The sequence below is a fragment of the Onychomys torridus genome, chromosome 18 (genome assembly GCF_903995425.1).
Source record: "Onychomys torridus chromosome 18, mOncTor1.1, whole genome shotgun sequence".
In the NCBI taxonomy this organism is placed as follows: domain Eukaryota; kingdom Metazoa; phylum Chordata; class Mammalia; order Rodentia; family Cricetidae; genus Onychomys; species Onychomys torridus.
In genome coordinates, this window is record NC_050460.1 from 43,992,964 (window position 1) to 44,020,909 (window position 27,946).

The following is a 27,946-nucleotide window of genomic DNA, read 5'->3' on the forward strand; positions in this document are numbered from 1 at the left end:
GGCCTCTGTGTTAGTGCCAGGTTCTGAAGTGGTCTCTGGGGTTGGCAGGAGGGGACATGGAGTTCTTGAAAAGTGCTTCTAACTGAGATTCAGAAATGAGCCTCCGGTGGTGGTGGCACACATCTTTAATCCCAGCACTTGAGAGGCAGAGCCAGGTGGATCTCTGTGAGTTCGAAGCCAGCCTGGTCTACATAGTGAGCTCCAGGACAGGCTCCAAAACTACACAGAGAAACCCTGTCTAGAAACAAACAAACAAACAAACAAACAAACAAAAAGAAATGAGCCTCAGTCTCAGGGTAGATGAGGGGAGAGACCAGAATTTGGAGTGTAAGGAGGTGGTCCTCAAAAGGGTATTGGGTAGGATGAGGCTGCAAAGCTGTGTTTTCAGTGTTGAGACTACCAATTCTGGGACTGACTTGGACCCCAAGCTAGAGCTGAGGTTCCCAACTCTGGCTGCACACATAGTGTGTCTCCTGGGGTTTTATTTACAATGCTGTTCAGGTTCTATGCCGACTAAGTCACATAACTCTTCAAGAATGGGGGCCCTGGGTTACGGCATGTTTAGAACGCTCCCAGCAGACTCCAGTGTACTGGCATCACTGGGCACTAAATGGAAGGGGGGATCCAGCAGGATAGGCCTGGAGAGGCTGCTACCTGCCACCACATAGCTGTTGACATCCAGGTGCAGCCTAGAAGCAGCCTGGAGCATCCACGGGATTTGCAGATGTAATGCTACCACCAAGTGCTCTTGAGGTGGTCGGGTCAGAGGGTATGGACCAAAGCACCCAGACCCTTGGTGAGCCACAGGCATCATCCTTCCAGGGCTATAAATGCTATTGGCCTATTGCTCAGAATATGTATGGGGCAACTGCCTATAAAAGGTCAGGCATCCAGCTGAAAGATTCAAACGTGCCGAGCTCTCCTGCCTCCAAAGCCAGTATTACCTGAGCTAAGAGACCATTCTCCCTAGGAAGGGCCACAAGATCTCCAGGGCACCACAATCATTGCCACTTCCTACTGCCTTGCCCAAAGTCCTCGTGAACAGCAGTCCATGATGGAGCTTGGGGTTTCTTTTTTGCTTGCTTTTGTAGGTGTGAGCATGGAGACATGCATGTAGGTGAGGGCATACAGTAGGTCAGAGGACAACCTCCCATGTCATCCCTTAAGCATCTTCCTCCTTGTGTTTGAGACAGGCTTTCTCACTGGCCTGGAAGTTCTCCACAGAGCCCAGGCTAGCTGGCCGTGGGCTTCCAGGGATCTGCAGTCTTACCATTGCTAGAGATTACTGGCATACACTGCTGCTGCTCAGTTTCTTTTTCTTTCAGGTTTTTTTTTTTTTTTTTTTGAGACAGGGTTTCTCTGTGAAGCCCTGGCTGCCCTGGAACTCGCTCTGTAGACCAGGTTGGCCTTGAACTCAGATCCACCTACCTCTGCCTCCCTGTTAGGATTAAAGGTTTAACATGGGTCCCAGGGATCTGAATACAGGCCTCACATTTGCGCTTGACGGAGTCATTGCCCCGGGCCTTCTTTCAAGCTAAGGAAAGGATTTCTTTGTACATGCCTCTACCAGAAACCGTTGGAGACACAAACATGGGAGAGCTTCTCTGTCACTCATCTGGCACTGTCTTTGTTTACGTCACCTGTTGGGTTGCTGGGTTATTGGCATGGGCACCCCTAGCTGAAGTCTCTCATGTTCATCGGGGTTGTTGGCGCTTATGAAGGTGAGCGACAGGTGATCTGTGGCTGAGGGGGTCAGGGAGGCGCTTCCTTGTGTACTTAAAGCCATTCCAGACACGGCTTCTGAGAGGGCCAGCATCTGCTAAAGCCATCATTTCCTTGTGGCCTGTCAAGTCAATCATCTCCTTAGCTCTTCCTACACTGCTCGCTGCATCAGCGAGAGGGAAACAGTCCCTGACTGCATTGGTTTCCCATGGTTCCTCTGCTGTTTACAGCTACCTGGGGCTAGGGACTGGCTTGGAGCTGGAGACAGCGGAAGCCCCCCTGTAGCTTCAATAGATGAGCAGCCTTGGGTCCAGTCTGGCCACCAACTCCATCTGTGACCTCGAGTGACCCTCCGTAAAATGACAAGATGGTTTGCCCAAGTCTCTTTTAGCTCTTGAAAAGCAGATTCAGACAGCGACACAGGAAGAGCCACCGGGCCACTGGGAGGGTGGGACAGAGGCTGCCTGGTCTATACCTCTAGACATGCAGAGTCCTGGAGGCCGTCCTCAGAGGCTGATGAGGGAGCCCTCCAGCTCTAGAAGGCTGAGAGCACAGGCTCTGGGAGCAGCCTTAGCTTGCTGGGATCACAAAGCTGGCTTCATACATGTCTGCGGGCTGTGACCGGTGCATAACAGAAGAGAGCTGGGGTCTCCTTTGGGGTTATTTGGGGAAGACAGGGTAGAGAGGGGAGATGACCATGGCCACAGTTCCCCAAGTCTTCCATGCTTACTCCCTCAGGGCATACCTTTATGGCTTCAAGTCAGGCCCCAGAGGGCTTGAGGCTGACTTCAGGCCTTTCTGGTTCTCCATCAGGTTGTTCTTTGGGTATGGCCCCTACCTCAGTGAGCTTCACATTGTTCCTGCACTAAGACTAGGCCTGGGAAAGATGCTGAGGGCCTGCATTCCTCCCCGACTATGAAAGGGAAGAACCTAGCACACTGGGATGCTCAGAACTTTGGGTGAAGAGCGGCATCCTCCCTGGTCCCTGCCCAGCAATGAAGCCTGGGGGAAGGGCTATCCAGGGCAGCTCCTCCCAGAAGCCTTATGGCTCCCAGGTACTTACAGGCAATCCCAGAGGCCCTCGGTCTCCCTTTTCTCCCTGGGATCCCTTCTCTCCTTTGGTGCCATCCAGGCCTGCTTCTCCCTGCAGGAAAAGGAGGCAGTAGAAAACAATGAAGGGGTCTGCCTGGGACAGCCCAGTCCTGTGCCCTGAGCTCTTGGAGGCTGGGAGTGGCAGTCTTGCTATACTTTCAGGTTGAGGGGAAAGGTCTGGAGAGATGTGGCAAGAGTTTGATCATTTGCCAAGCAAGTCACTCCATGGAGCTTAGGAGGTGGATGGGGAAATTCACATCCCAAAGCAGGCCAGGGGTCAGCGGTGGACGTTATAGGGACTATAGGACTTCGTTCTGCCCTGATGGCCTGGCTGCGCCCAGTGGGTGGTGCCTTTTAGGGAGATGGGTCAGCTAGGTCTCAGAAGCGTGTCCCAGCCACAGCATCTGTCACTTGACCTTTTCTTACCTTTGGTCCAGGAACACCTTGGAGGCCCTGCATTTGGGATCAGAACAAGAAGCATTAGAAGCACATGTGTAGGGGCTGGAGAGATGGCTCAGTGATTAAGAGCACTGGCTGCTGCCCCAGAGGTCCTGAGTTCAGTTCTCCCAACCATCTATAATGGGATCTGATGCCCTCTTTTGTCATGCAGGCAAACATGCAAATAGAGCGCTCACATGCATAAATACATAACTCTTAAAAAAAAAAAACAAAAACAAAACCACAGGTGTAGGTGACCCCAGGAGGGTTTGGGGTGTATAGTCTCAGGCCCTGGCTCTTGAGAGGTAGAGGGAATGTGAGGGCCATGTAAGCATGGAGCTTCCTGGGGTGGAGTCAGAACCATCTGCCCAGCCAGGGGCTGATACACAATCTCTCTGTGGCCTCCCACAGCTGGCTCAGAGGCTCATGAAGGGCAGAGAAGGCAGCAGTGGAAACAGGGAATCGAAGGATACAAAACACTTAGTACGTGGGACATGGGAACATCCACTACATGGTGTCAACTATCAGTACTGTTGCTAGTACAATGGGATGACCCAGAATGTAAGGGGCACCATGGAACATGAAGAGACACAGAGCAACACCTGCTCATTTGAGGTGTTTGGGGACCCTCTATTTGCATCCAACTGGGCTAGTTTTAGTGGGTGACTTTCTTAAAAGGCCATCTTCTTGCTATCTGGAAGGAGGAAAAGGCAAGACCAGACATCTGATAGAAAAGGGGTAAATCATTGTCGGCAGAGCAGGCCTGTGGCAACCATGCCAGACCACCAGGCAGTGCCAGGGCTCCCTGGTGTGTGTCACTGGGATGACAATGTTTAAGATGGGAGGGTAGCCGGATGAGGAGGGTTTGTAGAAGTGAGAAGCTTTCCTGGGAAGGACCCAAGGCTGAGGCTGAGCTCAGTGACCGCCAAGGGAGGGGATACCGTAGGTCCAACTACAGTGGTTGAAATGCTACCGAGTCCTTGACACTCACCGGAGGTCCTGGAGGCCCCTCTGGCCCTGGCGGCCCGGGAACCTATAATCCAAAAGGGAAGCTCTATTATGCTCTGGTCCAGCTGAGGTCATCAGAGAATAGGAATGCCACTGAAGGGCAGGCCAATACACAGCCTTCCTGAAGGAGACTTAGGTCAGGAATTCAGGGTGAACTGTTAGCCTCACACAGTGTTGGCCCAAAAACATTTCAGGAAACTTCTCCAGAACACCTGCTCCTCCAGGGTGCCTTGAAACATGGCTTAGCTAGCAGTGGATTCATACCAGGTTGTACGTGGCAACTACTGCCCAGGAAAAGAATGAGAGCCCTGCCTTCTAGGGGGGATGTGGTCTCCAGTCTGCCTAGACTCCACTCCCTGCTGTCTTCAACTCTGTCCTCGGCAGGCATTCATGTGTTGCCTGGACCTCTTAAACATGTGAGTTGGCGCTTATGGGAATGGAGACTGGTTATCTGAAGCCAGGGGAGGCTGAGATGTCCCTGAAGAATATTCTTCAAGACTAGCTCTGCCCCAGATTTGTAAGGGGTAGGCCAGAAATGGTTGTGTTTCTTTTAAGGGCAGATACAGCAAGAGAGATTCAGGCTGGATAGGAAAACACCAGTGTCCCTTGAACCGTGGTGTTTCTGCTCAATGACTACCTCCTTGTAGAGAACACAGTCTCTGAAAGGTTTCCCATGCTTGGCTGCATGGTTAGCTTTGTCAACTTGACACAACCTAGAAAAGTCTTCAGGATCACTTTGGGTTGACCTGTGGCCATGTCTGTGGTAAATTAATAAGTTAGCTGATGTAGGAAGAGCTGCCCACTGCGGGCAGCATCATTCCCTAGGCTGGAGGAACACCTGAGCTGTGTGAGTGGAGAAATGAAGCCCAGTAAGTGAGCATGCATGCATGCATTCATTGCTCTCTGTTCTTGACTGTGGGTGTGACGTGACCACAGCCGACTTAAGCTCCCACCAACCCAACTTCCCTGCAGTAATGGACCATTGCCTAGAACCGTCAGCTAAACTAAACCCTTTCTCTCCCCAAGTTGCTTTTTTTTTTGTCAGAGTATTTTATCACAATAGCAGAAATGAAACTGGGGCCCTCTGATGGGCCTGTAACTCAGCGGTGGGAGCATTTGGCTAGCATGTGTGAAGGCTCTAGACACCCCCAAACCCCCACACTTATTATTCTTATTATAAATACATAATGCATGGATCTGATTATAAAAGTTCTTGAAGAAACCCAAACCCCACTGAGAATGGTGATGCACTCTGGAGGCAGAGGCAGGTGGATCTCTATGAGTTCAAGGCCAACGTGGTCTACAGAGTGAGTTCCAGGACAGCCAGGGCTACACAGAGAAACCCTCCTTGAAAAACCAAACCAACCAGCCAAACAAACAAACAAGTGTTTAAAAGTAACACAGACTTAGTAAATATTTTATAAATGAAAGAGAATCTAAAGGAAGAAAAATAATAAATGGCTGCCATATAAGTCGAGAGGGACGACTAATAGTTTGCCCAACTTTCCCTGCCTTTTGGATATATTAGCTATAGCTGAACATATTTATGTGCTTACAATGATACATAAATATAATTTGGTTTTCTGGTCTTTTATAGTTGATGTGAAATTAAATTTTCTATTTTTGAGTGTGTTCCCCCATCAGCCCCCTTCCTTGATAACACATTGGCCCTTGGGTAGGAGAGCAAGTGTCTACTGGGACAGGGCCAAGAATGGTGTTAGGCATGAGGATGACCCTCAACCATGGACAAAGAAAGCTAGTACTACTGGCTTATTAGCCTAAGGATTTTAATCCCTTCCTTCTTGTTAGGAACACTGTCTGTTTTCAATTTTGACTTGAAATACTTCGGGAAGGAACATTTGTGTATATAATGCTTTTCTAGAACTAAGGATTACTTCTTTAGGGTGCAAACCATTCCTAAATAAGGAACAGTGGTAGAATACTTGGGTCCGTTTCACTAAATTCAGATGGGGCTGGTGACATTAAAGGGTGACAGGCTAGGGGACCTCGTAGGGGACCATGAAGTTTGGTGGTCTCTCGCTTTGCCCTCGGGTGGCTACTGGACTGCCCAGGATTTCCTGCAAAACTCCTTCCCATCTCCAAGATCTCTGCCATTTCCCCTGTACAACTATGCACAGCGCTCTCCATCCTCCACAAAGCCCGTTTCCAGGCTGACTTCTTGCTCCTCACCCTTCCTCTCCACCTCTCAGAGAATCTCGCCTCTATGGAAAGCATCCCTCTGACACTTTGCGACCAAGTCCTACATGGCCATTCAGTACTTGCCCAAATAGTTCAACCTCTGGCACAGCCAGGCAGTTCTATTTATTTTCTTATGCCCACTATAGCCTCAGGGTGTTCTCTGAGCACTGTAGGAATTGGTCAGTGTGTGACCAGGGCAGCCTTGGGGCTCAGCACCCAACAGTTGTGCAGCTTCCGGCCTTACCCAGTCAGAGATGCTAAGCAACTTGGAGAAAAACTGGTATTTCTAGTGAGGCCCTTGTCAGGTGATCATACAGAAGGAACAGCAGGGTGGACCTACCTCCGCTCCTGGGTCACCTTTCTCCCCAGTTTCTCCTTTCTCTCCCTGTGGGCACAAAGACATCCCAGTGTGAGAGCTGGTAACCAGGAGTTTGGCCACAGGGCCACCCTCACATCTGTGATAAGCTACAAGGACTAGGCTGCTCCTGGAGAGTCGGCCTACAGGACAGTGGACCATGATGGCCCTGTGACCACCATCTTCAAGGATCCGAGACTCTAGTGGCAGGAGAAGGGCTAGTCCTGGGTACGCTTCTTGCAGCAGACAGGCTGCAGGATGGAACCGTGACTTGTTTTTCAGTATTGGAAGAGGGACTATGGCATCCTGATACCTGCCACTCTTGTGACTATTTTATACACCATCACATACATGTGTTATGCATAGGAAAATGTAATGCATGCTAAGACATGTTTCATATATACACATGAAGACACATGCATGCACATGGCGCCATCTTGCTAGTTCTAGATTCTAGAAAAAAAATACTCTCAATGACTTTCAAGAAATAAGCTATCGTGAGGGGAACTGTCCACCATGTAGAGGACCATGTGGCGAGGAATTGTAGGTGGCGTGCAGGAACCAGGGGATTCAATTCTACTATTGCAAGGGACCAAATCTTGTCGACAGCTCATGGCTTGGAAGAAGACCACAGACTACAGGTAAGAACACAGATGGCCATTGATTTGACTGCAGCCTTGGAGACCCCAGTTGGGGAACCCAACAATGACAGGCCTTGGCTCCTGAGCCACAGAATGTACATAATGATAAAGGTGTGTCATTTTAAGCTGCTGTTTGTGATGACTTATGGAACACTGATAGAAAGTGGATATAGCTCAAATCCCAGAGCCTTGGGGGAGCTAGTGGGAGTGGTGGACAGGGAAGAGACCATAACAAGCCCAGGAGCTCAGCTTCCATCTTGGAGGTGGGCACGCTGAGGAGCTATGTGTCATCTACCTACATGGCTGACCCTGCTGGGTAGACATTCACTATCAGGGTCCACTGAGTCACATTTGACCTCTGAGGGTCTTTGACTTTTTTGTGTGTATTGGTGTATGAGGCAGGGTGTCAACCTCAAATGTCCCCCAGGTGCCAGCCTTGTTTGCTTGTCTGCTTTCTCTCCCTGCACTTTTTGGGGGGACCTGGGGCTCACTGATTAAGCTAGGCTGGCTGGCCTGCACACTCCAGGGACCTGCCTGTCTCTTTCTAGTTCTAAGAGGGGAATTCCAAGTCTGAGTCCAGTACCCTTCGGCTAAGCAGCCACTGAAGACAGACGCTACCACAATGTGTACTGCAGAAGCTAGAACTCTGGACCCAAGCAGGACTCCAAGCCAGCGCTGACAGGCCCAGGCTAATACAACCTGGCATGATGCCAGGCACTCTTAGGCTGTTGACCCCAGTGCGGAGCCCCTCGCTCCTGCACCCTCATCTGCACCTGCCTGTGGACACCCTTGACACCCGGTCCTCTCGCCTTACTGTGAATCCCGGGAGCCCGATGGGCCCAGGTAATCCTGTCGCTCCGGGCTTCCCTTGGTCACCTGGTTCTCCTTTCTCCCCAGTTGGGCCGTCTAGACCCTACAGATCGACAAAGATCTCTGTCAGTGAAGCTCAGAGTCATCATGCTGAGCAAACGTGCCCATCTATGGCATGCATACATGCGTGACTCCCTTCCTCCAAGGGTGGGTATCCAAGGGTGATGCCATTTCATGGATGGTACTATTGAGGCCCAGAGAAAGCTCCTTAGTTAAGTCAGCAGCCTAGCTGGACTGGGGCAGGGGGAGCCTTTTCCATTCATGCAAACTCTTCTGATGTAGGGTTTCTACATGCTTCTGGAGAAGTAGGCTCGCAGGCCTGACTGTGTCTTTTTCAACATTCCATGGAGGGATCCAGGAAAGGCATTGTTATTCCCACCACGGAGATGGGAAACTGAATCTCTGTAAGGCTCAGTGACTTTCCTAAGGATACAGAAGAGGTTGGCACAGGACTCAGGTCTCCTGAGTGGGGCCACTACAGGATACCAGCCTTCATGAAGTGAGTGGCATGGCAGCTGGCAGCATGCAGAGCCCATGTTAGGACGGAGGTGGTGCATGCAGGGTGCCAGCTGCCCAGACACTTACCTGGGGACCTGCTTGTCCTGTCTCCCCTTTCTCCCCAGGGATTCCTGGGGGTCCAGCCTCTCCCTTCATTCCTGGAGGCCCATCCTTTCCCGGGGGCCCTTGGGGGCCAGGGGGTCCCATATCTCCTGGTTTTCCCCGAGGTCCCTATAGAAATATTAATGGCATTTCTTAGGGATATTGATGGAGAAAAGATGAGGGAGGGGGAGAGATCAGAAAAGGCTGGGTGGTCAAAGGCTGGGCTCACTGGATGGGAGCTGATAAAGAGATCCCCAGGCTGGCTGTGCCCCTCTTCCTGACCCTTCTTACTTTCCCTGGCTGGGCCTGCTACTGAGCCCTCCTGCCCACACTCCCTGGGTGAGAACCACTTGCAGAATCCTTGCCATAGACAATGCTGTTTACCTTGTCCCCATCGTGTCCCGGAGGGCCTGGCAGTCCAATCTCCCCCTGCAGCAGGGGCAACAGAAATGGTTGAAAGCAGAGATACCAATGCCCACCTCCTTGGTACCCCTGCCCCTGGCCCCATTAGCTTCTGGAAGGCACACCTTTGGTTGCCTTGGTGTCACAGGTCAGGATTCCCCAAGTACAGTGGTGAGGGGAGCTGAGCATCCTGTGACCCATGTTTTAGCCAAAGTCTCACAGGGCTATCCCCGAGAACCCTGAACATCCCACAGCTCCTGGGCACCTTAGCCCAACCTTCCTGTCCTCATTGCCTTCAAGGAGCCTCACAGCCATCTCAGACCCTTCTTAGTTTAGGTTGGGGGGCGGAGGGTGTAGTAACATGATGTAGGAAGGAGCAGAGGAGAGAGACATTTAATTCTGCTGGATGGGTCTGGAGTGACATCCTGGAGAAGGCTACCTGGAGGAGGGCAGGCTCTCAGAGGCAGAGAGCAAACACAAGGTTTCTTCTAGAAAAGCGGAGGAAAGGGTGGGTGGAGGGCGAGAATAATGGCAAAGGCACTGAGAGAGGGAGGTGGAGAGTTGGGAGGGGGCAACCTAGGTCTGGTGGCTGAGACCAGGGCTATGTTCCAGATCCCACTGTATCTGAGGGGTTCTCTGAAGCACAAGACCAAAGACTAACTATCTGGGAAGAATGCCAGAGCTTGAGGCTAGGAGTGAGGGGACCTGGTGTGGGAGGTAGGGCCTAAGATACACCGAGGAATGACAGGTAACCGTGGGGGTCCTGGGAAGATGAAGGGGGTCAGAGAACACAGGGAGGCCCACAGCCATGTGCTCAGAATGTATCATTCGCTCAGCATTTTAAACACTCCATTCTGCATCCCCACCTCCCCAGTCCCACGCCCCACCCACCACCAGGGCAAGTCTTACCCTTTGGCCTGGAGTCCCGGGAGGTCCGGGTGGGCCTGTTTGTCCAGGAAGACCAGGAGGACCCTAGGAAGGAAAGTAGAACTGGTAGGAGGGGTGACTGTCCCCAGAGAGGTGCATGTGGGACTGGTTTACAGGGATCATTCACTTCCAAACATAACATTTCCTCAGGTGAGTGAGTGTGTGTGTGTGTGTGTGTGTGTGTGTGTGTGTGTGTGTGTACACTCATGCATGCACACACCAGCTACAGCATGGATGTGGAGGAGGTCAGGGGACAACTTTGTGGAACTGGTTCTCTCTTTTTTTCTATGGATGAAATTCAGCTCGCCAGGCATGTACAGGAAACACCGTTACCTGCTGAGCCATCTCCCTGGTCCAACACCTGGCTTTTTGTGTGGGTTCTGGAGATCAAACTGGGGTCCTCATGTTCAAAAGTCCAACAAGCATATTACCAACTGAGCTATCCGTGCTACCTCTAATGGCCTTTTAAAATCATTTTTAAAATAATTTATTTATTCTTATTTTATTTGCATTGGTATTTTGCCTGCATGTATGTCTGTGTGAAGATAACAGATCTTGGAGTTACAGACAATTGTGAGCTGCTCCAGTTGTGCAGGGAATTGAACCCAGGTCCCCTGGAAGAGCAGTCATTCCTCTTAACCACTGAACCATCTCCCCAACCTTAAAATCACATATTTTAATGTTCCCAAATGAAGTTCATTGGTTCTAGGACCTTGTGGTTTGTACCAGTGTCCAGGGATAAGGTAGTCCTGGAAATAGAGTTTGTTTGACACAAGGTCTTGTAGGTGGCTCCAGCTGGGCCAGAACTCACTACATAGATCAGGCTGGCCTTGAACCTGGGGTGACCCTCCTGCCCCTGCCTCCTGAGTCCTGGGACTACAGGTGCAAGCCGCCTTGTCTGTTATCCTGCTGTATACAGTTCCCAAAATATTAGAGGAACAGAGACTCCCAGAGCTCCAGAACTCTGGGGCCCTGTCCTCTCCACTGTGGAGGCTGAAGTTGGTGACAGTTACCATAACTACAAATGTTTCCTTCGAGCCACTGGTCAGTACATGTGCAGAACCCAGCATGGGATTCCAGGGTTTTCCCAGGCATAGATACTGAGATTGCATAGACAGCTGCTGCTCATTTTTCAGGGGAGAGAGAGAGAGAGAGACTGAGACAGACAGAGAGACACAGAGAGACAGAGTCAGAGAGAGACAGAGACAGAGACAGAGAGAGAGACAGAGAGAGAGAGGGAAACAGTGACCCTGGAGATGCTGTCCATACCACCCAGAGTTCACATTGTGCCTGTGTGAACCACTGGGTAGATGAGGAGCTGTCAGCCCCAACAGCCCTGATACAGGGACACACAGCTCCTGCCCCTGTCCAGGCTTGGTGCACCCTCTGCCTGGCATGGCCCAGAAGCTTAGCACATGCCTTCTGGGGGTTAGAAATCTAGACTGTGCTCTCTGTGCCCAGTCCAGTGCCTGAGGGAAAACCAGGGTGGAGTGTAACTTACCATCAAGGCCAGTGTCCTGATCTCCTGAAAAAACAGCACAGTACAATTAATTAGCAGGAGGGCAAGTGTCCCCCTGCCAGGTCCCCTCTGCAGTCACGTCCCTCTGCAGGGGCAGGCGGGCAGAAGACCTCACAGATTGGCTCTCAGCCCTGTGTCACCCCCACACCTCCCAGAGACTTGTCATCTGGCTAGGGGACATCTAGATGGGGCCTCTCAAAAGCCTAATGCTATCCTATGTGGACTAGACTGCAATCCTACTACTGTGGGGTGCAATCTCTTAAGCCAAGGCAAGAAGGACACAGCACCCCCTTTCTTCCTAATCCCTGCAGGGGCTTTCCCTGTTCTTTCTTTTTCTCCCAGACCCCAGAGCAGAGCCTGGCAAAGTTAATGCTCAGCAGGCAGGTGACCGCTTGGTCCTAACAAAGACTCTCATACCTCCACACACCTCCTCACACCTCCTCACACCTCCTCACAGCTTCGCACAGCTCCACACAGCTCCACACACCTCCACACAGCTCCACAACCTCCTCACAGCTTCACACACCTCCACACACTTCCACACACCTTCACAACCTCCACACACCTCCTCACAGCTCCATATACCTCCACACACCTCCACACAGCTTCACACACCTCCACATACCTCCTCATACCTCCACACATCTCCTCACACCTCCACATACCTCCTCACACCTCCACACAGCTCCACACACCTCCACACACCTCTACAACCTCCACACACCTCCTTACAGCTCCATACACCTCCACACACCTTCACACACCTCCACACACCTCCTCACACCTCCACATTCCTCTACATAGCTTCACACACTTCCACACACCTCCACACAGGTTTGCACAGCTCCATACACCTCCACACACCTCCATACACCTCCTCACAGCTTCACACACCTCCTCACACCTCCTCACACCTCCGCATACCTCCCTACAGTTTCATACACCTAGGCGGTTTGAAGGGGCAATTCTTTTTTTTTTTTTTTTTTTTTTTTCTCCGAGACAGGGTTTCTCTGTGTAGCTTTGCGCCTTTTCTGGAACTCACTTGGTAGCCCAGGCTGGCCTTGAACTCACAGAGATCGGCCTGGCTCTGCCTCCCGAGTGCTGGGATTAAAGATGTGTGCCACCACCACCTGGCTTTTTTTTTTTTTTTTTTCTGGAGCTGAGGACCGAATCCAGGGCCTTGCGCATGCTAGGCAAGTGCTCTACCACTGAGCTAAATCCCCAACCGAAGAGGCAATTCTTAATCTGGCATAGTTTTGCCCCAAGGGGAACTCTGGAACTTCCTGGTCCTGGTTAAAGATGGGGTGCTGCCAGTCTAGTGGACTGAGATGTGCTAAAAATCCTTCAGCACGCGGGGGCGGCTCTTCCACTTACCACCACATGATCCGGCCATGAATAACTGTGCCAAGATAGAGGCCCCTATTTAAAAGATGGGGGCTCATGAACTTGAAACAGGATGAAACTGATGTTTTCAGGGAGGTGGAGGCATCTCCCACCAGGTGAAGGGGGTGCCCAGGAGTCATGTGCCCCCAGAGCACATGATAATTGGCACTTTATGGGAACCAGGGTACTCTCAATGGCTCTATGCTTAGCCAGAGACAAATATTTACTAACTGGGCTAAGACTTCCACCAGGACTGGGAGATCTCCAGCCTCTGGCATGGAACCCACTCACCTGCAGTGCCTCGTTGATGTTTCCATTATAGTCCACCATCTCTCCCTTGCCGGGTTCACCCTTGGAGCCCTGAAAGGCAGAGGAGCTCTCAGCCAGAGCCTGGGACAGGAGGGACCTGAGGGCCTGTAGCCTATGGTGGTGGTCCCTGTACCTGCCGGCACACAGGGAGGCGTAGAGCATCCAGAACTGTCTATCAGCGTGCTCAAGGTTTGTGGGACAAACAAGCAGCGTGTGCTTGAGCATTCGAGACCAGACAGGCCCAGAGATGCATGAGTATAATCACCATGGCTGGGCAGACCTCTCCCTCCGAGGGCTGGCGCACCATTCCCTTCCCACCTCTCCGAGAGCTCGGGGTCAAGTGCCTTCATGCTACAACTCCAGGTAACGGAAGAACATACCTTGGGGCCGGCTGGTCCCTGCTCCCCAGCTGCTCCTGACTGTCCCTGTTGTATGACAAATGAGTAAAATGGTTGACAGGGCTGAATGGGAGAGCACCTGACGACCACAGGTGAGCCACACTTTAGGGTCCATAGAGGAGCCAAGAGGCTCATTCATCTTGGCTCAAGCCAACGGGACAAACCCTCCTGTACGTTTCAGTGCAGGCTCCACCCCCTTCCAGAAACTTCCCAAATACCTGCCCACACTTTCTTCCTCTGAGTTTTGAGTTCCCCAGGGCCCTACTCCTTTTGCGATTAATGACACCCCTTCTTTTCTGCCCTGTGTTAGTCGTTAGTGACTTTCCTCTGACCTTTTGGCTACCTTTCCTCAGGTCCCTCAACCAGTCACAACCTTGGCAGCAGGTATCTAGCCCTTTGCTCCTCCTGACTTCCATTCTGCACTGGTTGCCAGGGCTCACTGCCTGGGGTTCAATAATGGCCTCAGTGAGCCCATGTGATCTTTTTAGGGCCCACTCTCCCTGGGACAGAGGGAACCACGGGGTGAAACAGAGTCCAGGGATGTCAGGAGGGAACAGCCACAGGGATACTGATGTCCTAGAGTGGACCATGGGCTGGGGGTTGCTCCAGCTGGGAACAGGACCAAGTGACATGGACTAGATGGGACAATGGTGTCTAGTGAAGGATAAATCATACATCTACTTTTTCTGGGATAATGTGAATTTTGAAGATGAAACAAAGTCAAAGATGGAGAAAAATTGAATGCTTTCTCAACTCAACTCAGATGACCCTGCCACTGCCCCTCTCTCTGAGGAACTGTCCCTCTTTGTCCTGCCCACCTCAGCATTTTGGTTATCATGTGCCTATGAAAGAGGCAGGGAGTGGACAGAAAAGCTTTCTCCATGTAGATCTGTGGGGAGCGACTATAAGCCAGGGTTCAGATTCATTCGCCAGCTAAAGTGTCCTGTTCTCCAGGCAGGCTTTTTGCATGCCCATGATCTCAGCAGACGCTTCTCAGAGGTTCAAGTCAAAAGAAGGAATCAGGAGTCAAAGCTGGCCAGCACGGGGTCAACACTGGGGTCCAGTCATGCTCCGGATGACTGGTGTCCTGAGCTGTGTTTGAACTCCCCGAAACACCCTCATCCCGTTGCTCCTGACTGTGGGGGTCTCTACCTTGTCTCCTTGCCGTCCTGGGGGGCCAGCCTGGCCGTCAACACCAGCTTCTCCCTGGGACGAAGAGAGAGGAGGTGAGGGCACTCAGGGCAGCTGGGGCAGCTGCTGGAGAGTCAGGAGTCTGTTGGAAAGACACACTATACCAGGTCCTGCCTGCCTGGGCAACAGAAGGGGACATGAAGGCCCTGGGAATTGGGGTAGAGATCTCCACGAGTCCAGGATGGGCTGTGTAGGTTGAGGTGTGAAGGCAGAGGCCACTCTACACTTCTTTTAGTAGCCCTGGAAAGTGGACCAGAGTTTGCAAATACAGCTCTCTAACTCTCCTTCTCTGTATCAGAAGACATACACATGGTGGCCAGGCATCCTCAAGTCCCCATTGAGACACTCAAGCTGTGGCAACCTCATGACCTATGACCCCAGGCCTGAGAGCATGGGCTGGTGGTGCTACTGCCTCTGGCAAAGCCGCAGCTCCTGCTGAGTTAGGCTGCAGCCATTTCTCTAGGATGCAGGGAAGGCGGCAACCAGCCATGCTCAACACCTTGCTCTCCCAGAGCCGTCCATCTGCCCCTCTTTGGGGCTCTACCTCTCTGTTGATGCAGATGCCAGCAAAGACTCACCTTTGGCCCTGGGGGCCCAGGGAGCCCTGGGGGGCCGGGTTCCCCCTTGCCTCCTCCAATGGCATTGCCTGCATCACCTTTTTCTCCCTGGGGAGGGAAAGCAGAGTTACATCACCGGCTCTCCACTCGGGAGGAGGTGATTAATGGACTCCTGACCAAGGAAGAAGAGCAGCAGACAGGACAGTCCTGAGGCCAGGCCAACTGCAGAAAGGCCCCCCAAGGGCTTGGGGTTTCTGGGTCAGCCCGTGGGACCGACATAGTGGTGATTGAGGCTGGGGAGGGGGTGAGGCACAGGGGCTGGGGGTGGAAGCACACTACACTGGGGACTTGCGCAGTGAGTGCTCCTGGGTGGGTTGAGAACACGCAGAGTGACAGGGAGCTTTGTCTGCCTCTTTAGTCCTGCGTGCTCAGAGCCCTTGATCCTGACTCTGCTGGGGGTCTCTCATACAGAGCTCTCCCCAGACATACTGGACCTCAAGTCTTTTTAAAATGACCTACTTTTAAAAATAACTTTAAGGAACCTAGGCAGATATGCCTCACAAGCTCAAGGATAAGAATTTGGATTCCCAGCATCTCCTGCCTCTACCCCTATGGTGAAAAGTCAGGTGTGGTACCAAGTGCTTATAACCCTCTTGCTGGGGAAGCAGAGGAAGACAGATCCCAGAGATTCACTAGCCAGCCAGTCTAGCTTAATTGTCAAGCGGTGGGGGTGGGGGATATAGAGGTACACTTTCTCAAAAAACCACAGTAGACCACTCCTGAGAAAAGACAACCAAGGTTAATCTCTGGCCTCCATAGGAATGCACACACATGTGCACCATGCGCCGGAGCATACACAGGAGCACATGCATGCTTACAAATGCTCAAATAACTAATTTGAATGGCTTCAAATGAGCTGGCTTTCAGAGCCTACACCAAGAACTCCAAGCAAGGGCATCGCTCCTGAATTCTTCAAATTGGTGCATTCTTGGGCCATCTTGTGGGACCCACACCTCCATCTGGCTGTGCTCCTGCTGCTTTATCTGAGTCTGGGAATGGACAGGGTCAGGAGGAGAGCGAGGCTTGCAGAGCGCCCACCACCCACCACTGAAAATGTGTACCCACCTACCTTCTGCCCCAAGAGGCCTGAGAGCCCAGGGGAGCCTGTAGTCCCCTTCTCACCCTGGAGAGAGAGAGAGAGAGAGAGAGAGAGAGAGAGAGAGAGAGAGAGAGAGAGAGAGAGATATTAAGAACAGCTTCTTCAGGATGTCTGGGGAGGCAGCACCCCTACCCTCTTAGCACATTGCTCCCTGGCCCTTTGGTTGCTGTTTTGTGTTTTTCAAGACAGGGTTTCTCTGTGTAGTCCTGGCTATCCTGGAACTCGCTTTGTAGACCAGGCTGGCTTCACACTCACAGAGATCCTCCTGCCTCTGCCTCTCTTGTGGCTCCCCTGGCTCTTGTCTATCAGCCCCTCCCTGGTCCTCTGCTTCCTCTTGGACCTCCGTCCTGACTTATTCTTTCTCGAGGGACTTCACACGGGCAATGGCTCACATCCCTGCTCTGTTCCCATGTGAGCCTGGCTCTTAGAATTCTCAGGATGGAGAGGAAACCCTGGCCACAGTCCATAGTTGAGTCCCTCTCTCCAGAGAGCCCTTGGAGGCAGGGAGGAGGGCAGTTTGGAAAGCCAGAGCTTGGGAATTCTTTCTCCCTTGTATCCACTCTGCTCTTCTTCATGTCTTTATGTCTGCCCTCTTCCCCCTCTTGCCCCTCCCCCATACTGGCCCCTGCCTTTTCTGTCTGCCTCCTCCTGCCTTGAGACAGAATCCAAACGCCAGAATGTCCTTTGTGAGAAGTTTGTGTCATGGGCCAAATTTGGGTCCCGGCCAAGGTCAGTGTTGAAGTCCTAACCTCTAGTACTTCAGAAAGTGACCCTTGTTGAACATAGGGTCATTCAAGATCAGTTAAGATCCAATATGAAGATCACGCTGGAGTAGACAGAACCCAGTGTTCCCATGACATTATAGGATGGGGAAGTCTGGAGACAGACACACAGATGCTATGTATATGAGGTGAGGCTTCTGCAAGCCAAGGGGACATGAAAACTGTCGTAGACCACTTGAGAGGAAAAGCCTTCAGAGCATACTCCCCTCCTATCCCCTCCCTGCCTTTAGGCTTCTGGACTCTAGGGCCGTGAGAGGATGTTAGTTTTGCTGGCTAATACATTTGGTCTGTGGGTCATTGAGGCAGTATTCCCTGCTCTGGCTCTGCCCAGCGCTGCAGAACTCGGCTATCCGTCCCCATGGTACAAATCCTGTAGGGTTACTGGACTCCAAGCCTCATTTATTAGGTGGAGCCAGCCTGTCCCATGAGATAGGTGACTTTGGACAGTCCCTTACTGAGCTAAGGGCAGAGCCAGTCTCCCCCAGGTCTCCCATGGTCCACCTTTTAGGGTAAAGTCTTCACTTTGCCTCTACAGTGTCTGTTTAAGTCAGCATGGTGTCGTAACAAAATACTGTGCCTGGGTGGCTGAGAGAGAGAGCAGAGATCTAGTCCCTTATCATGCCAGACTGCCACCTGGGTGCCTGTGTGAGGGAGGAGGGAAGGGCTCTCCTGGCTTGGAGATGGCTGTCTCCTGTCTGTTCTCACTTGGCAAAGAGGAGGACTATCTTTACCCGATAAGGCCACCAGTGCCATCATCAGATTAGGGTCCCACCCTTGTGACCTCATTTAACTGTTATGCTCCCCCCAAATCCCCGTCCTCTCATGCAGACACCATAGGGCTCTGCACTGCAGCATATGAATGTTGGAGGGTGTAGTTCACTCCAGAGCAGTGCCCCATGGAAAGTGCACCCCACCAGCAGGGAGTTGATTCATGTTGGCATTGGGATTTTTGCCTCCACAGCCAAGAGTATGGTTAATGCTATTCTCATACACAAGAATATGATCTTGTGTATGATCTCATACACAAGAAGGGGACTCTGGGGCCACATTCTTAATGATCTTTCCAGCAAGAGGCAGCAAAGATGCCACACTGAGTCTCTAGCCCTGGGGTGGGTTTTAGCCTGGGCACTCCCAATAGCTGGAACAAAAGACAAGGTCCTACCTACAGGCATGCATGGTAACAAAGATGATGAAAGTGTGGTCCTTGTCCCTGGCCTTAAGCTGGTAGCCAAGGACTTCTGGAAGGGTTTGTGTCCCCGGGTTTGCTGGTCCATGCCACATTCCCTTTTTCCATATCATGCCTACCCAGCACAGTAGCTACAGGGTGGACGCCCGGGGACTGGTGTCCCCTGAGGCATTCAGTCCTATTCTGTCCCTTCTTTCCCAGCATGCCCGGGGCCCCAGCTTCCCTGCATCTCTCTTAGAGACAAGAGAAATTCATTGGTAAATGGACATGGTAGTAAGGGAAGGATGGGGTGGAATCAGAAACTGGGGTTCCCAGACAACTGCCCTCAGGCTCCTTGTAAACAAGAGGAGTTCAGATAAATACACGGGTGCTGCATACTGTATTGGCTTTTTAGGATTTCCAGTGCACATTTAGCATATCCACCATGCTTCCCTCCCCGCCTCCCCCATACCAGATAAGTACACCACCACTACCCCAGCCCTCTTTTATCATTCCCTGGACAAAGAGCCTTGCCAAGTTCAATGGACTTGGTTTGAGTTTGCGATCTTCTTGCCCCTGCCAGCCTCATCCCACTGCCAATCTCACTTCTCTGTGCCCCTCAGGATCCCCCTTTCTGTCAGTACCTTGGCTCCTGGAGTCCCGGGCTCACCCTGTGTGGGGACAAAGACGACAGGGATGAAGAAAGAGAGAGACCAAGCGGGGACAAGGGCCCTCTGCTTGGGGGGAGGGGCACCTCCTCTGCTCAGGGACAATGGCCTTCTGGGAAGCTGCTCCTGAGGGTCTCATTTCCCCCCTAGAGCAGCGGTTCTCAGCCTTCCTAATGCTTCGACCCTTTAATACAGGTCCTCATGGTGTGCTGACGCCAGCCATAAAGTTATTTCCATTGCTACTTCTCAACTGTAATTTTGCTACTGTTATGAACCATAATGTCAATACCTGTGTTTCCTGATGGTTTTAGGAGACCCCTGAGAAAGGGTCATATGACCCAAAAGGGGTCGTGACCCACAGGTTGAGAACTGCTGCCCTAGAAGGATGGGTAAGTTAGGCGCATCCCAGGAGGTGCCACCTGTAAGTGGAGCACTGCTAAGATCCATATTGGATACCACTGGGCATCCGCATGGTACCTACTGGCTTAGTTAAGGGTTCAGGGAAAAGATGTTGGCTCTCCTCTCAGAGGCTTTGGAAGCCCATGGCAGCTGGTTCTGCAGCTGGTTCTTTCAGTGGCAGACTAAGGAGGCCATGAGTGGAGGCTGGAGACCTCTGTCCTCCCCTGGGTCCAGCTGCCATGCTGCTGAGCCCAAGCCCCAGCTCTGTGGTCTCATGATACCCTCGTATCCTGACCCTAACACATAGAGTGACAGTGTTTACTGACCTTCATCCCAGCCATGGCAATCCCAGGAGCCCCCTGGTAAAGGAAATAAAAAAAGGCATGAAGGTGTCTGAGGTCAGAGGCCACTAGCTGAGCAGCTCTGCCTGGTCTTACCATCTGTACATTTCTGCTGACTGATAACCAGTACTGCCCCAGCGTGTGGGAGAATGTGATACCCTGAGCTGGGTACCCCAAGAGTACACCCAAGGATGGAACGTGGACTGTCCATCTGCTGGGTTACCAGGACTTTCAGTGGGAGGTATAGTGGGTACAGTGAGGCTTGGGCTAGCTCCCTGTGGTCAAAGGGTGGGGACCACCAGGTAACACCATAGGAAGGCTCTGGTTTTTCCAAAGCCTAGTGCACCCCTGTGTATAAGTGGTATTACCACCAACCATAGCTCTCTTAACCTCTGCCCTCAAGAACTGGAAGTAAACCCCATGCCTTCTTTTGTGTGTGTGGTATATGTAAGTGTGCACATGTGTTTTTAGGGATATACATCCATGTACAAAAATGTGGAGACCAGAGGTCAATGTCAGGTTCTTCCTCCATCACCTTCCACCTTATTTTTTGAGACAAGGTTTCTTATTGAACCTGGCGCTCACTGATTGTCTAGACTAGTGGTCAGCAAGCTCACAGGACCTTCTTGTTTCTTCTTCCCAGTGATGGGATTATAGGCATGTACCACCCCATTTATGTAGCTGCTGGGGATCCGAACTCAGGTCCTCATACTTGCACAGTGGTACAGTAAGCTCTGCTGAGCCATCTCCCTCTTTTGTTTTCTTCTTCTTTCTTTTTTTAATAGACAGGGTCTCATGTAGCACAGGTTGGCCTTGAACTGGATATATATTCCAGGCTGGCACTGAACTCCTGATCCTTCTACCTCCACCTCCAAAGTATTGGATTACATGTGTGTACCACCATACCTGGTTCATGAAATTCATTTTCTTATTTCCTCAAGACCACATATTTTGAAGGGAAAATGTTCAAAGTGCCACTTAGAAAAGCCCAAGTGGGGCTGGAGAGATGGCTCAGAGGTTAAGAGCACTGGCTGCTCTTCCAGAGGTCCTGAGTTCAGTTCTCAGCAACCACATGGTGGCTCACAACCATCTGTAATGAGATCTGGTGCCCTCTTCTGGCGTGCAGGCATACATACAGGCAGAACATCGTATACATAATAAATAAATATTAAGGAAAAAGAAGAAGAGCTCAAGTGGAGGGTGTTGGGGTTCTTATGTTTTCTTTGGGTCTCAGGACCATACTGGAGCTGAAAGCTGAGAAGGATTTTTATGATCCAGAAATCCCAGGAGACAATTGGAGCCACATCACACCAGCCCCACCCTGCTCATGTTAGGAAAGATAGATCTAGGAAGGGGGAGGGTTGAGAGAGTGTGTACCCTATGTTCCTAACAGGTTATGAAAAGGATGGGACCCAAGAACTAAGATTCCGAGAGTGTGGGAGAGGAATAGAGTGGGGTGGGTACCTTGGCTCCGTGCTTGCCTGGCATGCCCGGCATGCCCCGCTCTCCCTGGACAAAGAAACAAGAGCAACCATGAGGAAAGGACCAGATTCAGCATTATGTCCTGCAAGCTTGAGTTCCAAGCTTGGAGCTTCTCATCCAACCCCCATGTGTTCCGACGACCCTGCCATGGCAGGAGCTGCATGGGCCAATTCCCTCAGTTCCCTGACGCCATCTTGAAGGAAGACCCAAGTCACAGATGTAGAAGAGAAAAGGAGAGAGACAAAGAGGGAGATGGTGAGAACACACACACACACACACACACACACACACACACACACACACGGACAGACAGACAGACAGACACACACACACACACACACACACACACACACACACACACACACACACACAAATCTAGCCAGGGTGGTGGCCTTGAACAGAATACGTAGCTGAGGATCCCCCTGCCTCCACTGTGCTGGGCCTGGAGTCAGGCTGCGGCAAGAGCAGCCATGTGGCTACTTACCGTCTACAGACCTTTTTACCGCCAGTGGGTTTGCTAACATGGTGCCCACTGCTGGACCAGACATGTGCATCTCTCTACTTTCATCCAGAGGCCTGTTCTCCCTAAGCTCTCTGGGCTTGTGAACTATGGCTCATTTTTCCAACCCCCTTTTCTGATCCTGCCTGACCACACAGAGCAGCACGCTGTAGCTTTTCTGGGGTTCATGGGCAGGACTGTGCCATCTCAGCTCTGTCCCTCTCTGCTTTCAATGTCTCTCTCTCCTCTATGACCATCAGACCTGCAGGAGAAGGGGCCCCAGAAAGGCAGTCGTACCATCATGAGGAAGTGGGTCAGGAGATGACAACCAGTGACAAAGGGGGCTATGAGAAGGTGAGTCAAGACTGTAATCCAATCATCTAGGGGGCTAGCTCTTGCCTCATTCACTGAACCCCACGTGACACCCCAGTATTGAGAGGCAGCAGTACTCTGCCAGCAGTTGATTGCCTCAGTGGTGCTGAAGGTGACACTGTGGTGGGAAATCCAGAGCCCAGACACACTGACGCCCGCCGTTGCTTCCGCCTGACCTGTATCTGCTCAGACTCTCTTCCCTGCTATCTCACAGGACAGCTCTGCCCTTCCTTCTCCAGACAAAAGCAAGAGCGACTCCCACTCTCTTCCTCCATGCTGGGCCCTCCCCACCGATGTCTCCAAGTCTCCCAGCACACAGGCGAGATAATGACGCTTCCAACTTCACAGTCTCCACTGCCCAGAGATAAAAGACATGGGGGCTCCTGGGCTCCTGAGCCTGGTATTCTGAGGTCTGCCTCCATCCTGGTTTCCTGGTGAAGATAAATCACTGTGTTCCTAGAAGTGCCATCCACCTCCATGGCCTCACGGCTCTCGGCTACTTCCTCAGTTCAAAGCCATATTTATAACCCTGTGAGACCCTTTACTGTGCCCATGTCCCAGTCCTGGGTCCTCACCTTGTATTCCCTACCCCTAAGACTGGACTGAACCCAGAGCTTCAGGCATGCTATGTAATTGTTAAACTTGACCCTCATGAGATGTCTTTACCTTTAATTATGAGACAGGGTTTCACTAAGCTGGGAAGGCTGGCCTTGAGCTCACTCTGTAGCCCAGACAGTATTGAGATCCTCCTGCCTCAGCCTTTGGATTACCTGGGGTATAGGCTAGTGCCACCACGCCCAGCTCACTCTGCACTTGACACCTGGACACATGTCACGCCCATTTGTGATGGACACTGCATGCATCATGTTCATCCTTTCGGAGCTGAAGTGCCCGAGTTCTACAGAAGGCCCTAATCTTTATGTCCAAACACCAAATCAATCCTCTTCTACCCAGGCCTGCTCCGGGTGTCAGAGGGGTCCGCCAAGCACAGGCAGGTCTGCTCTGTGGCCAGCAGAGGGTGCAGAAGGACTGACTCTGAACTTGGCCATCTTGGCCACAGTGGTCTTAAAGGCCCCCTCAGGGTCCTAGGTGGCACTCATCTCTAGAGGACCAGGTCCCCTGATAAGATTCCAATAGACTCCACCACTCTGACTCAGTCAACCTGTGGGTCACAACCCACTTTGGGGGTTGCATAGCAGATCTTTACATTACAACTTGTAACCATAGCAAAATTATAGTTACAAAGTAACAACGAAATGACTTTATGGTTGGGGGTCACCACAACATAAGAAACTGTATTAAAGGGTCGTCGCATTAGGAAGGTTGAGAACCGCTGTCCTAGACAGAGTCCCTTAGTGTGTGCGGGGATGTTGGAGGAATATCACCTTTGGAGACCCTGGCTGCTCAGAAGCTCCCGGTTGCCTTTTTTTCTTTTTCTTTCTGCAAGGTCTCTGAAATCTCTCCTATCCTCCATGTGTGATGATAGTCTAGGTGTCAGCGTGACTGTTTTCCTCTCTGACTCCATCCTTCTCTTTTGCACAGTGAGATCAGACTGGATCTATCTGCCCCCCCCATACCCACCCACCCCGGCCCCACCCTAGTGGCCTGCATGGCTCTGCATGGAAGAAGATCCATCAGCTGGAGACGCCTGGTCCACAGTTCCAGAAAAAAGGAGTTATAGTTTGGGTAAAAATATAAGTCTAGGAGGGGGTTTTGATGGGGTTCCACTGTCGCCTCCTAATACCTCCAAGACAGCCAAGGATGCTTCTACTGGGGAATCGGCCTGCCGCTGGAAGGCAGCCCAAGAAACCATGCACACAGTCACACAGTGCGGGGTGGGGGTGGGGGGCTAACCCTAACAGTGGTTAGCTCGAGTTGGCTTGACCTTGTGAAGACATGCCTGCACACACAAAAGAACCAGCCATCCTTACTTCCTTCTAGGGAGCGGTCCTCTGTAGGGCGGCTGATCTCCCCTCTTCCTCACCCCCAGCCCCGCCTTGGTTGATCTTGGTCTTAGGGCCTCAGGACTCTCCTCCCTCCTGCCCTTTTGCTGGGCAGGAAGCAAGGGCGCCAGGCTGACCCCCACACCAGGGCTCTCTCCACTCTCATTAGCTTCACTGCTCAGCTCCAGCCTAGGGGCTTGCCCTGTCTGACCTCTGGATAGGCTAGAGAGCATTGCTTCCTGGATGAGCGAGAGGCGCCCTCCAGGATCCAAGATGTTCTTTCAGAAGGGGAAGCAGAGGCTGGCGTGGCCATGGCTGAAGGACAGCCACGCACTTTGAAGCTGTGGCATACCTCTGTGAGATTTAGGGCCTCCTCTTCTATTGCCCTCTTAAGTGTTTCGGTTCCAAAGGCACAGGTGGAACTGTGCTCAGCTTGGCCCCACTGGCTCAGTGCCCTGCTTGGCTTTGTGGCTTGGATCTCACTGCTGTCCAAACCTATGGCTCTGATTCCTCTCTGCCGCTGCCTTCCCAATGGGGATCCTAGAGGCCCCCTGGTGTGTGTGTGTGTGTGTGTGTCTGTGTGTGTGTGTGTGTGTGTGTGTGTGTGTGTGTGTGGTGGAGGGGTTCGCCACAACCCATTTGGACCCCCAAAGGGTCTTGGCCCCTCTGTGCAGCATTTGATGACTGACTCCCATGCAGCCAGCCACCCTTGGGGGATGCTGGCTTTTTCTTTCTTTTTTTTTTCTCGAGACAGAGTTTCTCTGTGTAGCTTTACACCTTTCCTGGAACTCGCTCTGTAGACCAGGCTGGCCTCGAATTCACAAAGATCCTCCTGGCTCTGCCTCCCGAGTGCTGGGATTAAAGGCGTGTGTCATCACCGCCCGGCAGGGGATGCTGGCTTTTTAACATGGTGCCAAAAAATAATGACTGGAAGTTGCAGGTTGGGAGGGGGGAGACTACAATCACTGTGGTTCAAGAGACAAAGAGTTGGTTAGGGCTGCACTACGTGCTCCTGAAGGCCTGTCCCAGCTCCTCACGTGTCCCCACCCCCACTATCAACAGGTTCTGTGTTCTTTGAAGTTTCTAGGTGGGAGGACCCGTCCTTTCTAGAGATGACAGGATGGCACAAGCTTGGCCAGCGGTTGTGGCCTCCTAATTGGTGATTTCCTGTTTGTTGAACAAGCTGCACAGGGACTTGGCAAGACATCTGTCTGGAGGGATGGGGTGGGTGGGGCTTCAGCGACCGCTCTCTGCAGTCAAGCAAAGGGCCAGCAGGCAAAGGAGATGAATGGATTTCCCTAGCTCGGGGCCAGGGCTCTCCTTCAAGGGGTCAGTGACATGGCATCTTTGTTCTCTGCAGGGGGATTGCCTGGTGAGTGGGCTGGGAAGGCTGTGGAGCCCCTGGGTTGGGAAAAGCTACAGAGACAAGGAGAGGAGGTACAACACTTTGTCCCTGGCAAGAGTTCTTGGTTTGTCCTTCCAGGAAAAAGGTGACTGAGTTCCTGCTTCCCCAGCTTCCCTGCCCAGAAGCAAGGACCGGAACTGTGGAAATCCCAGGTCCTCCGGTAATTAGGGCTGGCAGGGAGTGATCCAGAGAATTCCTGGGTCGGGTGCCCCATTGAAGGCTTTGGGCTTTGGAAGGATGGCTGGCTGGTAATCGCAATTTGAGATCGGTTGATTGTGTAGTCAGTTCCAAAGGAAAAGTCAGTTCTAATTAATCTGTGGACGTTGGAGGGCAAAGCAGAGCCAAGAGGTCATGGAGTGGGGGCTGGAGGCTGTCCGGTGCCCTCGAGGCCCATGTCTCCCTGTTCTTATCTGCATCTATTTCAAGAGTCTGGATGTCCTCACTGGGACTCCCCAATGTTGAGAGAAAATGCTGCGTACCCTCTGCTGTTTGGAAATGCCACAGGGAGCTTGGATCACTTGCACCCTCTGGGAGCCAGAGGGCCACAGGGATCTCTCAGGAGTAGTGGAGGTTGGAGGTTGAGCTGTTTTAGAAGTAAGCAGCAGCTCGCTTATCTAGGGTCACTCCACTGGACAAGGTACACTCTAGTTCATCTAAACAAGGTACCCATGTCCTACACCTTCTGTCCTGTGAGATGTGAACCCAGCCGTGGCCTCTCTCTCGACAAAGAGAACATCTCAGCTTCCACCTCATGTCCTTCCTGGGAAGATGAGGGAGAAAGCCTTTCAGAACACTAGATTCCCTTGGAGACCCTAACACCCAGGGAGGTAGCAAAGTCATTCAGAGTAAGGTTCTGAATTTAGACAGACCCAGAAGTCACCACCTCCCAGCTAGAGGGAGACAGACTCTGTGATCCATGCTTTGCTAGAGATACCAAAAAAAAATCTGACTTTCTGAGGTGGATTTAAGAGACAATACAGTGAGTGATGCACAGGGGCTGGGGATGTGGCTCAGCTGGTAGAATGCTTGACTAGCATGCACAAAACCCTAGGTTCAGTCTCTGACACCACACAAACCAAGTGTGAGGCAACACTCGGGAAGTCAGAAGGATCTGGTAGGTGTTCAAAGTCATCCTCAGCTACCAAATGAGTTTAAGGTAAGCCTGGGCTCAAAAAAGGGGTTGAGGCACAAAGTGATGCCTGTGGAGTGCCTGATACCCCACCTGGCATGTGGGAGGGGCTCGGAGAATATTCATAGCAATGCTGGCCATCATTCCACAGAACTGCCTCCTTCAGAATGTGTCCTACAAAGACCAATGTAGATGATCTGGGGTGCACCAGACACAGTACTAATTTGGATGCACTACGAGATAAGCTCCCATCAGGTTTGTGATTCACACTAGTCTGAAGGAGACCGGACGTTGTGATGTGTGATGTTTGAAACATGCTTTATATTGTACAATATAGTTAAGGTAGATGTTTGCTATAAACTTGGGCCAAGCAGGTAACACATGGGTATACAGCAATAGATGTGATGTCTAGGCAGGAGGGTTGGCCTCTGGCAGGTATAGGAGCTGCATAAGGGTGCTAGCCACCCTGGGCTTTGCTCTCAAAGATCTAGTAGAGAAGTAAGCCTTGCTGGCCTGGTTGAGAAGACACGGGCCTGGTCCAGCCAGTGTGGGGCGGGGCAGGGGAGGGGATGGAGGGAGTGTCTCGTTCTCATACTTCACAGGCTAAGGAATTAAACTCCACCTCGTGTGCCAAGCCTGGGAGACAGAACAAGCGGAGCTCATGGGGCAGGTCCATCTGCTACACCAAGGACTCCCCCTCTCTCGCAGAGACCACGATGGGTCGGGCGCACAGCTGTCTCCGCTCAGTGTCACCATAACTGGTGGCTACTCCTCCCCCAGTGGAGGGAGGTGGGAACATCTTTCTGACATCCATGTCCATTCCTCCTCCAAATTAATTTCTCCTCCTTGCACCTTAACGAAGCACAGAGTGGGAGGGAAGAAAGGGGCAGAGGGAGGAAGGAGAGAAAGGGAAGGCTGATGGGTAAGGGGGGGCACCATTCAGCCTTCCTCTCCTAGATAATCCACAAGGTGCTTTCAGACAGGCTGGCAG

The 27,946-nt window shown here is 51.9% G+C and overlaps 1 protein-coding gene across 6 annotated transcripts in view; it reads right to left on the reverse strand.

The window, feature by feature from the left end:
• Positions 1-27,946, reverse strand: part of Col13a1 (collagen type XIII alpha 1 chain) — a 140,821-nt gene that overhangs the window by 16,301 nt on the left and 96,574 nt on the right. For 5 of the 6 annotated variants that reach the window (XM_036168376.1, XM_036168373.1, XM_036168372.1 and 2 more), the window contains 17 exons: positions 21,590-21,634; positions 20,111-20,143; positions 19,362-19,388; positions 16,741-16,794; positions 15,633-15,719; positions 15,016-15,069; positions 13,846-13,890; positions 13,448-13,516; positions 11,756-11,779; positions 10,237-10,299; positions 9,310-9,354; positions 8,911-9,054; positions 8,270-8,368; positions 6,800-6,844; positions 4,244-4,285; positions 3,241-3,267; positions 2,786-2,866 (listed from right to left, as the gene is read on the reverse strand). In XM_036168376.1, the coding sequence (XP_036024269.1) occupies positions 2,786-2,866; positions 3,241-3,267; positions 4,244-4,285; positions 6,800-6,844; positions 8,270-8,368; positions 8,911-9,054; positions 9,310-9,354; positions 10,237-10,299; positions 11,756-11,779; positions 13,448-13,516; positions 13,846-13,890; positions 15,016-15,069; positions 15,633-15,719; positions 16,741-16,794; positions 19,362-19,388; positions 20,111-20,143; positions 21,590-21,634 (984 nt within the window). The remainder of the gene's footprint in view (positions 1-2,785; positions 2,867-3,240; positions 3,268-4,243; positions 4,286-6,799; positions 6,845-8,269; positions 8,369-8,910; positions 9,055-9,309; positions 9,355-10,236; positions 10,300-11,755; positions 11,780-13,447; positions 13,517-13,845; positions 13,891-15,015; positions 15,070-15,632; positions 15,720-16,740; positions 16,795-19,361; positions 19,389-20,110; positions 20,144-21,589; positions 21,635-27,946) is intronic. The other variant, XM_036168375.1, reaches the window with a different exon arrangement.